Consider the following 17,603-nt stretch of genomic DNA (forward strand, 5'->3'; position numbering starts at 1 on the left):
AGAAAACTAAAAAGTGATTTGAAAATCAGAAATGAAACCAGCGGTCTCAAGTGCTTCTGTTCACAAGCTTGGTTATAGACTAGAGTAAAGGAAAAGTCTGAGTCTAATAATTTATTCATGATTTGCAAAAGACAGTATTTTCGATTTGGTCAGTTACAGCAAAGAAGTATAAATATTATTTTTATAGCTCTTTGGTTACAGTCTAGTCTGTTTACTGGTGCTCACAAGAATTCACAAAATATAGCAAATGATCCTAGGCTTACATTAATATATATTATAAAGCTAGAACTTTATTTTCATATAAATATTGATAAAGCGATGACGTTCGTTGCTTAGTATTCCTCCTCATCTTCATTACCATCGTCATCAACGATAGAGTCGACACCAACTTCTTCATAGTCTTTTTCGAGGGCCGCGAGATCTTCACGTGCTTCGGAAAACTCTCCTTCCTCCATTCCTGAAACAAGTCAACATACCGTAAAATTGTCCGCTTGTATCTGGTTTGCATTGTTTCAATGCAATACAAGGCTGTTTGATACCAGTACGGACCGAAAGGCAAAGAATAGCATGCACGTATATACAACATGTTCACGTATAACAACGGAACTACTTTAATGTGTGTTAATTTGTTTTATTATATACCTATATAAATTCTGTAAAAAAATCGGCTTGTATTTCACAATCAAATACGAACAGGCAGACAAAAATTCCGTATTGTACCTTTTAAATTCCGTATTGTATCTTCCGTATTGTATGCTGCCGGACTATTTTCATTAAACTGCATGATCCGACACATTTCTATAAATAGCGCACATAGAAACTTCACTAAGTTCCATTTTAATAATATCGATAAACATTGAAGATTTCGTTCAAGAACAAAACAAGAATCAAAATGGTAAAGGTATATAATAAAAGGGTCATTATAACAGTAGCTAAATCTTGGACTTTGTATTCGGCTCTCGTGGATTTTGCAAGGTCGGATCACACTCGGCGCTTGCGCGCCTCGTGAGATCCGATCTGGCAAAATCCACGAGAGCCGAATACTGCATCCCAGGTCAAGCTACTGTCATAATAACCCTATTATATTGAATTGTTCTGTTACCCAAACAACGCTTGTATGATTCATCAATTCGGAACATAGAATATTCCTTTGGTGCTAGCTGGTGTATGTACAATACCATGCATGAACAAGCTTTATGAATAAAGATATCGCAATTGTCATTTATTCAATACACTTCAAGGTAAAAGACTATCAATGAACTTGTAATTTCAGCACTATATTATACATGTATATAAAATACTTGAAATCTGACAGGTAAGTTCCCTAAAGTAAAGTTACAGATAAAATACTGACACTGATATTCGTGCCGATTCTGTAAGAGAAAATCGTCGGTCCAGCGACAGTATCGAACCATGTACAAATATTTTCCTGTTTGACTTTATGACTCCAGGCGGAGTTAATTTGCAGCAGCACGAAGTTAATTGTTAACATACCTTCACCGACATACCAATGCACGAAGGCACGCTTGGCATACATCAAATCAAATTTATGATCTAGTCTAGCCCAGGCTTCTGCAATAGCAGTTGTGTTGCTCAGCATGCACACTGCTCTCTGTACGGTAGCTAGGTCACCCCCTGAAATAGGCATAGTACTACATTCATTCTGTTGTGAACTTTATCATATTACTAAGTGGCTAGTTATAAGTAAACTATAAAAGTAGCCCGGCCAGAAAAGAAAATGTTTATGTGCGAGGTTTAATGCGATTCTGTAGTGAATAAATGTTCGAACGCAGCATATTTATTACATAAAACATATACATGGGTGCCAAAAACGGCAAAAATTCTTTGTAAGGAAACCCGATCATCAAAAAATCTAATATACGTAAATAATAAAACTAGATCTTTACCCAACCATCGCAATATCTTTTAGATATGCCCGTAAAACTTTAGGAGTTTTTTTTTCTCAGTACTGGATATATAGATTATCAGCCAACGTGAAAGCACCCGTCTTGCATAATTTGTATATTACCTGGCACACTTGTTGGTGGTTGATAGTTTATTCCGACCTTGAACCCCGTTGGGCACCAGTCAACAAACTGTATATTTCGCTTTGTCTTGATGTTAGCAATGGCGGCATTGACATCTTTTGGCACGACATCTCCTCTGTACAGCATACAACAAGCCATGTATTTCCCATGACGTGGATCACACTTCACCATCTGATTGGCTGGCTCGAAACATGCGTTTGTTACTTCTTGCACTGACATCTGTTCATGGAAGGCTTTCTCAGCTAAAATACAACAAAATCCTATTTGAAACTTACGTCGTGTAATTTGTATGCACGCGCAATGTGTACATGAACTTAGCTTACCAGTGTATGCATTATAAAATCATTGATCCCCTAAAAAAAGAAGAAGAAAACTCTACAATACGTACCTGAACAAATTGGTGCATATGTGACCAATGGAAAATGAATTCTTGGATACGGCACCAGATTGGTCTGAAATTCTGTCAGATCAACATTGAGCGCACCATCAAATCGAAGGGAAGCAGTGATGGACGATACAATCTGACCTATGAGACGATTCAAATTTTTGTATGAAGGATGTTCGATATCTAGATTCCTGCGGCATATGTCGTAAATAGCTTCATTATCGACCATAAATGCACAGTCTGAATGTTCCAGTGTGGTATGTGTGGTCAGTATAGAGTTGTAAGGTTCTACTACAGCCGTAGAAATCTGGAAGAACGTGAAAAATCGTTTTCAAATAGTGGTTACAGTAGGCTAAAAGTTAGACGCAAATTCCCGTATTAGGAAAGTATTGTACAAATTCACACCTGTTCGTGTGTTCATATATGATATTATGTCTAGAAGAAATAGCTTTTACTGGGCAGAACACGTAGGTTGCTTTTTCATTTTAAAGATTACTGAAAAGGAATTTTCTTGGCAAATGATACAGGATAGTCATGTAAATTTCGGTGTCTCGCAGTATCATTCAGTTAAAATTACAACAGTGTTCCGGAAGAGTCGCCCATATGGGTTACCATTAACTTACATATAAACAAAATGGACAGAGCGTTGATGCACCACACAAAGCAATGATATCATAATATCAATAATCTCATCCCCTTACAGAGAGGCAATCACGCCATTTAATTATCATCCACTGTCTTACAGGTTAATCTCTGCAACCACTGATTACTATAACCTATGGAATAATCTTCCAGTTGATATTCCCTTCCTTCCAACCCTTGAACAGTTCAATGCCGCTATTTGCAACATTGAACATACTCCACCATAACCTTCAAAAGGCTTGCTCTTCATCCCTGTTTTTTATCTTTTAAATCGCTAACAAACTTTCCTTTCCTTTTTATTTGACCCGATTTTCTTTTATTTTCTACGAACAATCTTTGTGGCTTGACGCGCGCGAAAATGTCTACCTGTAAAGGGCTGGATAGGCAGACAGACGGACGGACACCATGCACCTGTAGACTTCCAGCATAAAGTCAAAATATACATTTGTGTAAACAAGCCGTCAATTCATTTAAGACTAGTAACACGAAAATTTAATATTGATGTACGAATGACTGTATTACATATTTCTCAGAATAAACCAGGGGACTTGAAACTTGTACCATGACGCAAATATGACGCAAAGCATATCAAGGTGATTACTTCCGGGTTCTGCCAGCATCACAGACTTAGTTCCCGGATAGTATGGCTGTGTTCTAATTCAATGTATTACCGTATTTTGCTATCTTAGGGATATAATATTGACATATATGCACAGAACTCTAATCATCAGTCTCTGAAATATAGATGGCAGTCTTGCAATTTTATTATATTTTTTTCCCGACGATTTGTCGCATGCTGTTTATGGCAATGTTACAAGTATTCATTTAGCACATGATAAGATTGCTTATATTTTCTTTCTTCAACAATTACAGTGTTCGACTGGACTCCAGTGAAGTTTATAAACAAGTTTACCTGTGGTGCGGGATAAACAGCAAACTCAAGTTTTGACTTCTTGCCGTAGTCTACAGAAAGTCTCTCCATCAAAAGTGAGGAAAACCCACTTCCGGTTCCGCCGCCAAAACTGTGAAACACGAGAAAGCCTTGAAGTCCCGCACAATGGTCAGCCTGAATAAAACACAACAAAGCATGGACACGTTGCTGAGCCCTCATAACAATTCCATGTATTTTATATAAGTATGAAGGTCTCCTTGAATGATAGTTTGACCTACTAAACTTTGAAGACATCAAGGTATTCCTTAGTGTTTGAAACAACTTCGGATGATTTAAGTTTTGGAAAAATGTGGATATTAATTTTTGGAATGAATGTAGATGATTTAGTTCTTAGAATAAATGTAGATAATCTTGTTTTGGAATAAATGTGGATGCATATTTGCTTGGAAATTGTTTGGCTCATCGTAATTTCTAAATTATTTCATACATATTGTTTTGCTATTTGCAAAACATACTTTGCTAGCCTTTGATTTTGACAAAGCTGCAATAGTCAGCAGGTTAGACTACAATGCGAGCGATCCGGGTTCGATTCCAGGTCGCGGTAGATATCCCGACTTATGTTCAGTGCTGGGTGATACCAATATTGTTTCAAGCAGTATTGGTCTATACTGGATGCTGGGAAGTAAATATGACGCTTGTCATTGGCTCGGCTGGAAATAAGTTGTTCCATTCATTCCAGCTGGGGGCTTTCGTCGACTACCAACGTTAAACTTAAACAAGAACTTTATCATTACCTTTTTTACTAGCCGGCCTACAGTAAACCAGCATGAACCAACACTGACTTTGTTTCAATTTCCATGTTTTGACAACTCACCATCTTTCGTATTTTGTCGAGCACGAGATCAATGATCTCCTTTCCAACAGTGTAATGGCCACGCGCATAGTTATTTGCCGCGTCTTCTTTCCCACTTATTAGTTGGTCTGGGTGAAAAAGTTGCTTAAACTCGCCAGTGCGCACCTCGTCTGGAAACAAAAAACAACAACATCATTTTCGGCCTTGAGCAATGAATACGAAATGTTTACTGAATACTTTTCGTAACTACACGGTCCCTTTTCAGTACTACATTTTGTCGAACCCCGTTAAAAACATAGATCCTTTTATTGTCTGGCCATTTTATGTTAAACTACTTTTTGTCAAATTAAAGCACTGTTTGCTATAGTGGCTGATTTCTGCCATTTCGCGAAAACAAGAGAATTAACAAATTAAAATGGCGGGGGCGCAGGGCGAAAACTCGCTATTTAGCGGGGTCGCGGGGCGAGATTTAGTAACTGGTATGTCGGGGGCGCGGGGCGAAAACGATAATAAGCGCTGCTTAAACGTCGAGTTTTCGCACCGCGCCCCCGACATTCCAGTTACTAAATCTCGACTTTTCGCTCCACGACCCCGCTAATTATCGTGTTTTCGCCCCGCGCCCCCGCCATTTTAACCATCTTAATCCTCGTGTTTCCGCTCGGCGGGGTCGCGGCGTGAAAAGTCGAAATGGCACAAAACAGCCACATAGATAATTGCTACACGTAACACTTACAAAACGAAAATGCAAAAAGTAGAACTTAGAGAAATAAAAAGCGCGGTCGCGGGCCGACAAACCGCTAATTAGCCGGAGGTCGTGGGGCGGAAAGGCGAAATTTAAGCATTACAATGGCGGGGGAACGGGACGAAAACTCGCTAATTGTCGGCTCGCGGGGCGAAAAGTCGAGATTAAGTAACTAAAATGGCGAGGGCGCGGGGCGACGATTATTGGCGCTCTTCAAACGTCGAGTTTTCGCACCGCGCCCACGCCATTTTAACTTGCTTATTGAATTCTCGTGTTTTCGCTCGGCGGGGTCGCGGGGCGAAAACGCGAAATGGCAGAAATCAGTAACCATAGTTTGCTAATTATGACGACTGAAACTGTGCAAACGGTGAGGTAATACACCTAAGAAATAAATCACTGTACACGAATTGAAAAGTATAGCAGTTTCATGTATCCGAGGTTTCGAATTTATATCTGAACATCTGTTTTTCTTTACAAGTCATAGTATAATGTCAGAACATTTGCAACAGACAACAGAAGTTTCGTCCGCTAGTAAATTCCCTTTAAGAACTTCTTCAAAACTGGCACTGAGCCAAAACCAGGAACGGAATATCACTTTTCATTTATTGTAATACACAACCTGCATTATTACTTTTGTGCAATATTATATAGGTACGCGTTAACTTTCATAATTCACTAACATTCCAGTTCTCTAGAGATTCTAAATCATCGCGGATAACCTGCTGTTTATCATTACAAAAGTTCAACGCATCGCGTGAAAACCGTTCTGCTTATTGTTTAATGTGTGGTAACTCGTAATGCAGGATAATATACAAAGCCTACTTAGTAGTGGATACGGGGATCAAAATCTTACCATATCTTGCATTGCTCATTTAATTAATGCGCCAAAATACCTAGATTCAAAAATTTTAGGAGATATAGACAGAGCATGAAAAAATGTGAATAAAACATATATTTTAATACATGTAATACATACCGACTACACTAGGTTCTAAATCTACATAGACAGCCCTTGGCACGTGTTTTCCGCGACTTGTCTCGCTGAAAAATGTATTGTAAGACTCGTCGTCAGTGGCCGTTTTTCCACCAATCAGAAGTCCGTTCGGATGAATTCCATGTTCTAAACAATACAATTCCCAGCATGCATTGCCCATTTGGACGCCTGCCTGGCCAACGTGCACGGAAATGCATTCACGCTGTTGAAATATAAAAAAAGAAACTGATTATAAAGAATAAAGACTTGTTCATACATGCAGATATTTTATTTAACTGATAAACCGCCCGGCGAGGAAAATGCACATTCTTGCATGCCAGACATGATTTTCCCGTGTTTTTGCCGGTGCTGGAAAGACTTGTCTTACATGACTCACGTATTGTAATTTATGAATGAATGCGTAAATTCATACGCTACTATAATATAATAGTGTTTAAAAGCGTTCGTTTTATTTTATTTCTTCTATTAATTGAAGAATACGGTACTCGGGGGAATAAACGTCTCTGGTTGAAGGTGCGAAAAAAATATCTGGCTCAAAGGGAAATGTTTTGCAATAGCTCGGCAAAGCCTCCTTACCGACTGAACAGTTACCCTTGAGCCAGATATTTCCAACCGCTCCTCCGACCAGTGAAAATTCCTATTTATTCCTACACTGCTTGAAGTTCCTTTTTTTCTTTTTTAAGCGACTTTGAGTCGCTTTAAATGATATTTCGGTATCTATACATCACCGCATTTTCGTGCATGATAGAATTTAACAAGCAGGAAATATAAACTTTGAAAATCGCATCACATACAATCTCGAATTGGCAATTTTCTTTTATACATCCTGAATGCGAACACGCAATATTTTGCATTAACTGGATTTAGCTGATATATGCGTAAACTAACAGAATAAATGTAGCACGCCTCTTGCAGGTAAGGGAATACAAGACAGCAGCGTAGATATCATTATAACTCTTCCAGTAAATACTGCTAAATTTCTAAATGGACTGGTCCATCATTCACATTGGACAGTACCATTTATTACTGAAGGGGTGTTCAATGAAAATTTACTGACTGAATAGTGCAGGCTGATCTTGGTCTGCATTGGTCGCAAAGGCAGCAGGCTAAAGGTTAAAGTAACGCTAACTCGTTAAAAGTTTTTCAACCGGTTTTGCCATACTGTACCTTTTATATGGCAACTGATTTCTACCAGTTTCGTTCTGCCGTTCTGTCAGCAAGGCCACAACAAAGTAACGATACTTTGTCTTTTTATACTAGTTAAATTTATTTAACGTGAAACAGTCGTAACTGGCGTGACCCCGAGATGTCCCCTTGTACTCTTGCATGATTTTTAGTTCAAGATGGTTTATTATAATCGTTGTCATACCTACAAGAAATCCCTGCCTTACAAAAAGGTTTATTCGTGAACGCCGTAGATGAATGATCAAACGATCAATAACAAGAGATCACAGAGTGATCTTGGCGCCCACCATTGAGCCATATTTTATTGTTCCAAATTTCAAGACTAGCTCCAGGTCAAAATCAAGGTCAAATTTCATTTCAGTACACATCACTGTGCATGTGGTCCATGCATGTGATCCAAATTTGAAAGCTGTAGCTTGAGAAATGTGAAAGTAGGTCACAAGATCAATTTCAAGGTCAAAGTTCATTTCGGTATACAAAACTATGCATGTGCTTCAGATTTGGAGGCCGCAGCTTAAGAAATGTGAAAGTAGGTACTAGATAAAAATCAATGTCAAATTTCAATTCAGAACACAAAAATATGCATGTGGTCCAAATTTGAAGCCTGTAGCTTGAGAAATGTGAAAGTAGGTCACTAGGTCAATCTTAAGATCGAAGTTTATTTCGGTATACAAAACTATACATGTGGTCCAAATTTGAAGGCTGTAGCTTGAGAAATGTGGAAGTAGGTCAATGTCAAGGTCAAAGTTTTTCTCGGTATACAAAACTATGCATGTGGTCCAGATTTGAAGGCTGTAGCTTGAGGAATGTGAAAGTAGGTCACTAGATCAAAATCAAGGTCAAATTTCATTTCGGAACACAAAACTATGCATGTGGTCCAAATTTGAAGACTGTAGCTTGAGAAATGTGAAAGTAGGTCACTAGGTCAAAATCAAGGTCAAATTTCATTTCGGAACACAAAACTATGCATGTGGTCCAAATTTGAAGCCTGTACCTTCAAAAATGTGAAAGAAGGTCACAAGGTCAATGTCAAGGTCAAAGTGTTTTTCGGTGCACAAAACTATGCAAGTGGTCCAAATTTGAAGGCTGTAGCTTGAGAAATGTGAAAGTAGGTCACTAGGTCAATGTCAAGATCAAAGTTTTTTTTTTGGTACACAAAACTATGCATGTGGTTCAAATTTGAAGGCTGTAGCTTGAGAAATGTGAAAGTATGTCACTAGGTCAAATCAAGGTCAAATTTCATTTCGGAACACAAAACTATGCATGTGGTACACATTTGAAGCCTGTACCTTTCAAAAATGTGAAAGTAGATCACTAGGTCAATGTCAAGTTCAAAGTTTTTCCGGTGCACAAAACTATGCATGTGGTCCAAATTCGAAGGCTGTAGCTACACAAATGTGAAAGTAGGTCACTAGGTCAAAATCAAGGTCAACTCATGTCAATGTTAATCTTGCCACTCAAAACTATACATGTGGTCCAAATTTGAATGTTGTAGGTTATTGACAAGAAGATTTTAAAAGCTTTTCCCTATATATGAACCATGTGACCCTCGGGGCGGGGCCATTATTTGACCCTAGGGGGATAATTTGAACATACTTGGTAGAGAACCACTAGATGATACATTACAAATGCCAAAGCCCTAGGCTTTGTGGTTTGGACAAGATTTTCAAAGTTTTTCCCTATATAAGTCTATGTAAACCATGTGACCCCCGGGCGGGGCCATATTTGACCCTAGGAGGATAATTTGAACAATCTTAGTAGAAGACCACTAGATGATGTCACGTACAAAATATCAAAGCCCTAGGCCCTGTGGTTTTGAACAAGAGGTTTTTCAAAGTTTTTCCCTATATAAGTCTATATAAACCATGTGACCCCCGGGGCGGGGCCATATTTGACCCTAGGAGGATAATTTGAACAATCTTAGTAGAAGACCACTAGATGATGTCACGTACAAAATATCAAAGCCCTAGGCCCTGTGGTTTTGAACAAGAGGTTTTTCAAAGTTTTTCCCTATATAAGTCTATATAAACCATGTGACCCCCGGGGCGGGGCCATATTAGACCCCAGGGAAATAATTTGAATCATCTTGGTAGAGAACCACTAGATGATGCTTCATACCAAATATCACAGCCCTAGGCTCTGTGGTTTTGGACAAGAAGATTTTCAAAGTTTTCCCTATATAAATCTATGTAAATTATAGAAACAAACGAAGGGCCATAACTCACTAAAAATTGTTGAACCAGTCTGATTTTCAGGGGGATACAACTAGGGTACCAATACATCATTCTGACAAAGTTTGGTCAAAATCCCCCTGGTACAAAATGTAGTTTCTGAGGAGATGCGATAACGAGAAATTGTTAACGGACGGAAGAACGGACGGACGGACGACGGATCACGGACGCAGAGTGATTTGAATAGGTGGGCTAATAAAATAGTCCAGTCCGGCTGCACTGAAAATAACCATTACCAAAACCCAACTCCCACCCCGCATAAACGTATATACATGCCGAAACAGTGCACTGAAACTGTCGTCTTTTGCGCTGAGGCGGAACAACTGGAAATTGCAGTGAATCCCATTTTGTAAATTATCGTTTTGTCGCTGTAGCAACACAACACAACACAACAACACGACACGACGATATAGCAGCTAAATACTTTTTGTCTTTGTGGCGAAGACGAAAGAACTAGACAACGATACAACGACATAGCATCAGTATATCGCTGCTGCGGCAAGACAAGACTGACCATATTTTTAACAATTCTTTTTTTAGAAAGTTTATTAACACTAGTACAGTGGAACACATATAACAAAGAAGTATAAAATACTTTATTTTTATAGCTCTTTGCATATAAGTACTAAACGAAACCTCAAACACGATACTATTAGGCCTAAAAAAAATCTTTGTTTCCGGTAACATGCTCAAAAAAATTAGGGTAGGTAGGTGGGAAAAATTTTTTTTTTTTTTGGATTTTTTTTTTATTAAGGGAGACTTTTTAGAAGTTATTTTTGTGTCAAAAATGAATACAAACAAGGAGGGTATGCCTTTAGATTATCAGTAAGTTGATTTCTAACATCACTGAGCATGTTTAAAGCACAGAAAGTGCAGTTTTGCAAATTTTTGTTACAACGTTGAAAAAAAAAAATTCTCCAAGGCATTTAGAGTCGGGCCATAAATTTAGGATAGGTCGGGATACCGGAAACAAACAATTTTTACGCCTTATTATTGTTATTATTATTATTATTATTATTATTATTATCATCATCATCATTATCATTGTTGTCATTATTATTATTATTATTTGGCTGCAATGTAAGAAAGCATCCAAATTATGACAGCACTGAATTTCAAGCATAGTTTTATCCGGGTCTTTAACGTAAAAGAAAACGATACATGTTTTTTTTTTCTATTCAAAACATCTGTCTGGGGATTTCCAAGAACAGCTGTTCTGCCGCACGACAGGTGCAAGAGGTAGATAATAATCTGCAGTTACATATTTCACCGTTACATGATAGAATCAGGCCAAATAAAATATATCTTGTTTTTCTTCTTCATCAAATACGAGAAGGAAATAACAAATAGCTCGGCGGTTTGTACCTTTCATCACTTTAACATATGCATTATACGAAATTAATAATTAATGATTTCTGTATTTATCAGTCTGTTAATATCTAAAATCATTATTCCTTTTACAAAATACAATTGTACGGTCAAATCCGTGTCACAGACCATCTCCGAATAAAGGTCTCTATTCTAAAATCTGCTTATAAAGGTCACTAACTTTCCTTCCTGACCATAAATAGTGTACATTTACCTGTTTAGAGACACACTTTTTCATTTCCAAAGGGTGTAATTTAACTGTTTATATATAAACTGCAAATTTTATAAATAAGTTTGCGCATAAAAGCATTCCTAAACCTTTTGTGCATATTTCAGTGTTATGTATAAACCGCTGTCTTGCTGCAAAACATGTTTTCAATTTCAATTTTGCCGTTAAAATGCATTTTCAATGTATATTGCAGTAGAAACCGAATGTAAAGAGTCTATTTCCCTGAATTATTAATGATTCATCAAAGGCATAATTTTTGTGAAGGTTCATTTTCTAAGCCAACAAAAACTCAGTCTGGCCTATAAAAATATTATGATAAACAGCTGAGATGTGTAGAAAACGCAGAGAATTGTTTAATGTCTCTAAGAGCACCAGAAATAATGATGAGCTGCTAACATCTGTGTGTCTGAGTCAGAACAATGCATTTCACTTACAGATATAATTCGTGAGTGAATGGAAATTTCGGGATGGGTTTGTAACATAGATATGCAAACCGCTAATCACGTTTCTCGCGAATAACGGTAGAAAGAGCATAAGGTGTTCTCCTCGGCGGTACGCCGAACACAGTAAGACCGCGGGTTCGATGCCCTGCCAAGGTGTTCTCCTCGGCGGTACGCCGAACACAGTAAGACCGCGGGTTCGATGCCCTGGCAAGGTGTTCTCCTCGGCGGTACGCCGAACACAGTAAGACCGCGGGTTCGATGCCCTGGCAAGGTGTTCTCCTCGGCGGTACGCCGAACACAGTAAGACCGCGGGTTCGATGCCCTGCCAAGGTGTTCTCCTTAAACGAGTCGAGACGATATGTCTGAATAAATTCACTTCCACCTCTGATTCATTTGGGGAGGTTGGCACTTTACATATGGGCTTATCAGCTTATGACTTCGTATTTAAGACGAGCGCTTTCGACGAAACTGACGGTAACGGTGAATTGCCCGATGAACATTGGTATTGATGGACGAAACTTAAATTTATATTTTACAGAACATGAAATATATATCCACGAAAAAATGATCAATTTTGTCTAGCTTGAAAATGAAATTAAGTGTTAGTGCTATTTCGCAGTTACTCCTAAATATAAAATCTTAATTTACTTGTAGATAAGAAATACGCTTGGAATACGTGAGAAGCGTATAAGCTGCCCCAGACGTTCATTAAGTACATCAGCAACTTATGTAAAGTTGCAGGGGCGGCTCAAAGATTTTGAATCAGAGGAGCTCGATTTTCTATAAAATGTTTGGAGGTACGGAGGTATGGTCCCCGTATAAAATCACCTCCCTCCTTGCCCCCACCCCTCCAAACTCTTCCCCACCCCTCTACCCAAGCTCGTATTCTGTACATGTTCAAATACAGTCACTCTAAACCGGTTTCGTCGTCCGAATGACTCGAACATTTCTAAAAAAGAGACGCATGCGCGACAGGTTTAACGAAGAAAGCGCTTACAAAATGATTCATATGATGCCAAATTCTCTTTGCACAAAAGTCGTAGACGTCTTATCGTTGTAATGATTTCCCTTTTTTGTGAGAAATAACATATAAAAGCCAGTATTGAATATATTGTGTATCTAAATACTCCTGACGAATGTTCAGTTTTACCATCATTCAAAACAAAAACGTAGCTGCGTCCTAAGCTGAGAAGTTTAGAAAAAAAAGTTAATGTAATAAAGTGACCCAGTTTGTTAAAAAAGTATCTTGTGAAGGTAGATTTTGGTACTTTTTGAAGATCAATGTTTCAATGGTGAACAAAATTAACCCTATTGACCTTTACAAATGTTTACTTTTGTAATTTCATAATGACATTGTATATATGTTTTCATCCAAATCGTAAAAATGTAACTTTACGTACGTACATGTAATATAAAAAATGAAATAAATAAAAAAAAAAACATACGCTGCGAAAAAGGGTATTCTAAAATTAATAATAAAACATAATTAAAAAGACTTACCATGTTTTTAAAGGTCCCCGTCGTTCCTGTAAGGTAAACAGTGTTATGAAATATTGTTGGATTTTGCAGAGGTGTGTTACGAACCTCTAACAAAATGTTAACTGAATCAGAAGCTGCATGTACTTCACTTTCATCTCCTGTTCTCGCTATCAGTAAGATTTGTAAGGCGAACAAAATAAAGTTAAGATTTACGTCCCCATCGCTTCATTGTACTTAACAGTTACTGTCTTCCTGCCCTTTGTCTAGCCCATCACTTTGTCTTGTCTTAACTGGGCTGGAGATTTTAATGTTATACGTGGAATCTACCTACATTTCAATCCTATCTTCAAAGTCGATGTCAGACGGGGTATTTTTGCACACGTTTTTTGTTCGTTTCATATCTTATTGATAAAGCATTCTGTGCTTATTTAATAAAAAATACACCGAATACCATAGTCAGAGGTTAACATTTTGTAATACAGACTGTGGAATGCCCGGGTCAGAGTTCAGCATTTGGTAAGGTAGACTGAGGAATATCCGGGTCAGAGTTCAACATTTGATAAGATAGACTGAGGAATACCCGGGTCAGAGTTCAAAATTTGATAAGGTAGAATCTGGAATACCCGGGTTTTAATAGAAATTGCATACTAGTATCGGGTTTTGTGACATCAGTTTCATGTATATCGTCGCGTTTAAAAGTTTTTTTCACGACGATAGTTTTAAGTTAGCAAACTGACCATTCAAGACTTGCTGCCGTCAAGTATCTGCTTAATACAGGATACCTCTGAGATATACTGTATGACTTCTATTTGTATTTTTGTTTTTTTTTTACTGGAGGCCCTACAAGAAACCGTGCAGAATTTCCAGTATAGTATTAGTCCTACCAGAAACCATGCAGTATTTGTTATATAGTGTCAGCCCTGCCAGAAACCATGCAGCATTTGTTATATAGTGTCAGCCCTACCAGAAACCATGCAATATTGGCTATATAGTATCAGCCTTGCCAGAACCCATGCAGTATTTGTTTCGTTGTGTTAGCCCTACCAGAAACCATACAGTATTTGTTATGTAGTGTCAGCCCTACCAGAAACCATGAAGTATATGTTATGTAGTGTCAGCCCTATCAGAAACCATGCAGTATTTGTTATATAGTGTCAGCCCTACCAGAAACCATACAGTATTTGTTATATAGTGTCAGCCCTACAAGAAACCATGCAATGTTTGTTTTGTTGTATTAGCCCTACCAGAAACCAAACAGTATTGGCTATATAACGTCAGCCCTACCAGAAACCATACAGTATTTGTTATATAGTGTCAGCCCTACCAGAAACCATGCAGTATTTGTTATATAGTGTCAGCCCTACCAGAAACCATGCAATATTTGTTTTGTTGTATTAGCCCTACCAGAAACCAAACAGTATTGGCTATATAGCGTCAGCCCTACCAGAAACCATACAGTATTTGTTATATAGTGTCAGCCCTACCAGAAACCATGCAGTATTTGTTATATAGTGTCAGACCTACCAGAAGCCATGCAGTATTTGTTATGTAGTGTTAGCCCTGCAAGAAACCATACAGTATTTGTTATATAGTGTCAGCCCTACCAGAAAACATGCAGTATTTGTTATAAAGTGTCAGCCCTACAAAAAATCATGCAGTATTTGTTATATAGTGTCATCCCTACAAGAAACCATGCAATATTAGTTTTGTTGTATTAGCCCTACCAGAAACCATACAGTATTGGCTATATAGTATCAGCCCTACCAGAAACCATGCAATATTTGTTTTGTAGTATTAGCCCTACTGGAAACCATACGGTATGTGTAATATAGTGTAAGCCTTACCAGAAACCATGCAGTAACTGTTACATAGTGTCAGCCCTACCAGAAACCATGCAATATTTGTTTTGTTGTATTAGCCCTACCAGAAACCATACATTATTGGCTATATAGTATCAGCCCTACCAGAAACCATGCAATATTTGTTTTGTAGTAATAGACCTAAGAGAAACCATACTGTAATTGTTATATAGTATCAGCCTTGCCATACTTGCCAGAAACCATGCAGTAATTGTTATACATTGCCAGCCTTACCAGAAACTATGCAGTATTTGTTATATAGTGTAAGCCCTACCAGAAACCATTCAGTATTTCTTATATAACGTCAGCCTTACCAGAAACCATGCAATATTTGTTCTGTAGTATTAGCCCTACCAGAAACCATGTAGAATTGGCTATATAGTATCAGCCTTGCCAGAAACCATGCAGTATTTGTTATGTAGTATTAGCCCTACCAGACACCATACAGTATTTGTTATATAGCGTCAGCCCTTCCAGAAACCATTCAATATTTGTTCTGTTGTATTAGCCCTACCAGAAACTATGCAGGAATTGTTATATAGTGTAAGGCTTACCAGAAACCATGCAGTATTTGCTATGTAGTGTCAACCCTACCAGAAACCATGCAATATTTGTTTTGTTGTATTAGCCCTACCAGACACCATACAGTAATTGTTATAAAGTGTAAGCCTTACCAGAAACCATGCAATATTCGTTTTGTAGCATTAGCCTTACAAGGAACCATGCAGTAATTGTTATATAGTGTAAGTCTTACCAGAAACCATGCAGCATTTGTTATATAGTGTCAGCCCTACCAGAAACTATGCAATATTCATTTTGTAGTATTAGCCCTACCAGAAACCATGCAGTATTGGCTATATAGTATCAGCCTTGCCAGAAACCATGCAGTATTTGTTTTGTAGTATTAGCCCTACCAGAAACCATACAGTAATTGTTATATAGTGTCAGCCCTACCAGAAACCATGCAGTATTTGTTATATAGCATCAGACCTACCAGAAACCATGCAGTATTTGTTATATAGCGTCAGCCCTACAAGAAACCATGCAGTATTTGTTATATAGCGTCAGCCCTACCAGAAACCATGCAGTATTTGTTATATAGCGTCAGCCCTACCAGAAACCATGCAGTATTTGTTATATAGTGTCAGCCCTACCAGAAACCATGCAGTATTTGTTATATAGTGTCAGCCCTAGCAGAATCCATGCAGTATTTTTTATATAGTGTCAGCCGTACCAGAAACTATGCAGTATTTGTTATGTAGTGTCAGCCGTACCAGAAACCATACAGTATTTGTTATGTAGTGTCAGCCCTATCAGAAACCATACAGTATTTGTTATATTGTGTCAGCCCTACCAGACACCATGCAGTATTGGCTATATAGCATCAGCCCTACCAGAAACCATGCCGTATTGGCTATATAGTGTCAGCCCTACCAGAAACCATGCAGTATTGGCTATATAGTGTCAGCCTTGCCAGAAACCATGCAGTATTGGCTATATAGTATCAGCCCTACCAGAAACCATGCAGTATTGGCTATATAGTATCAGCCCTTCCAGAAACCATGCAGTATTGGCTATATAGTATCAGCCCTACCAGAAACCATGCAGTATTGCCTATATAGTATCAGCCTTGCCAGAAACCATGCAGTATTTTATGTAGTATCAGCCCTACTAGAAACCATGCAGTATTTGTTATATAGTGTCAGCCCTACCAGAAACCATGCAATATTTGTTTTGTAGTATTAACCCCACCAGAAACCATGCAGTATTGGCTATATAGTATCAGCCTTGCCAGAAACCATGCGGTATTTGTTGTGTAGTATCAGCCCTACCAGAAACCATGCAGTATTTATTATGTACTGTCAGCCCTATCAGAAGCCATGCAGTATTTGTTTTTTTAGTATTAGCCCTACCAGAAGCCATGTAGTATTAGTCCTTGCAGAAACCACGCAGTATTTGCTATATAGTATTGGCCCTACCAGAAACCATACAGTATTTGCTATATAGTTTTAATCCTACCAGAAACCATGTAGTATTTGTTTTGTAGTATTAGCCCTACCAGAAGCCATGTGTAGTATTAGTCCTTCCAGAAACCACGCAGTATTTGCTATATAGTATTGGCCCTACCAGAAACCATACAGTATTGGCCCTACCATAAACCATGCAGTATTATTCCTACCAGAAACCACGCAGTATTAGTCCTTCCAGAAATCACGCAGTATTTGCTATATAGTATTGGCCCTACCAGAAACT

The 17,603-nt window shown here is 38.2% G+C and overlaps 1 protein-coding gene across 1 annotated transcript; it reads right to left on the bottom strand.

The window, feature by feature from the left end:
* Nucleotides 1–96: 96 nt before the first annotated feature.
* LOC123529387 (tubulin alpha-8 chain-like) lies at nucleotides 97–13,672 on the bottom strand. The gene is made up of 8 exons (XM_045309702.2): nucleotides 13,513–13,672; nucleotides 6,539–6,758; nucleotides 4,842–4,990; nucleotides 3,989–4,141; nucleotides 2,437–2,740; nucleotides 2,030–2,290; nucleotides 1,495–1,635; nucleotides 97–457 (listed from the first exon to the last, which is right to left on the bottom strand). The coding sequence occupies exons 1-8, from the start codon at nucleotides 13,513–13,515 to the stop codon at nucleotides 333–335; spliced, it is 1,356 nt and encodes a 451-aa protein (XP_045165637.1). The 5' UTR covers nucleotides 13,516–13,672; the 3' UTR covers nucleotides 97–332.
* Between the last annotated feature and the right edge of the window lie 3,931 nt (nucleotides 13,673–17,603).

Source organism: Mercenaria mercenaria, chromosome 13, assembly GCF_021730395.1.
Source record: "Mercenaria mercenaria strain notata chromosome 13, MADL_Memer_1, whole genome shotgun sequence".
NCBI classification, from domain to species: domain Eukaryota; kingdom Metazoa; phylum Mollusca; class Bivalvia; order Venerida; family Veneridae; genus Mercenaria; species Mercenaria mercenaria.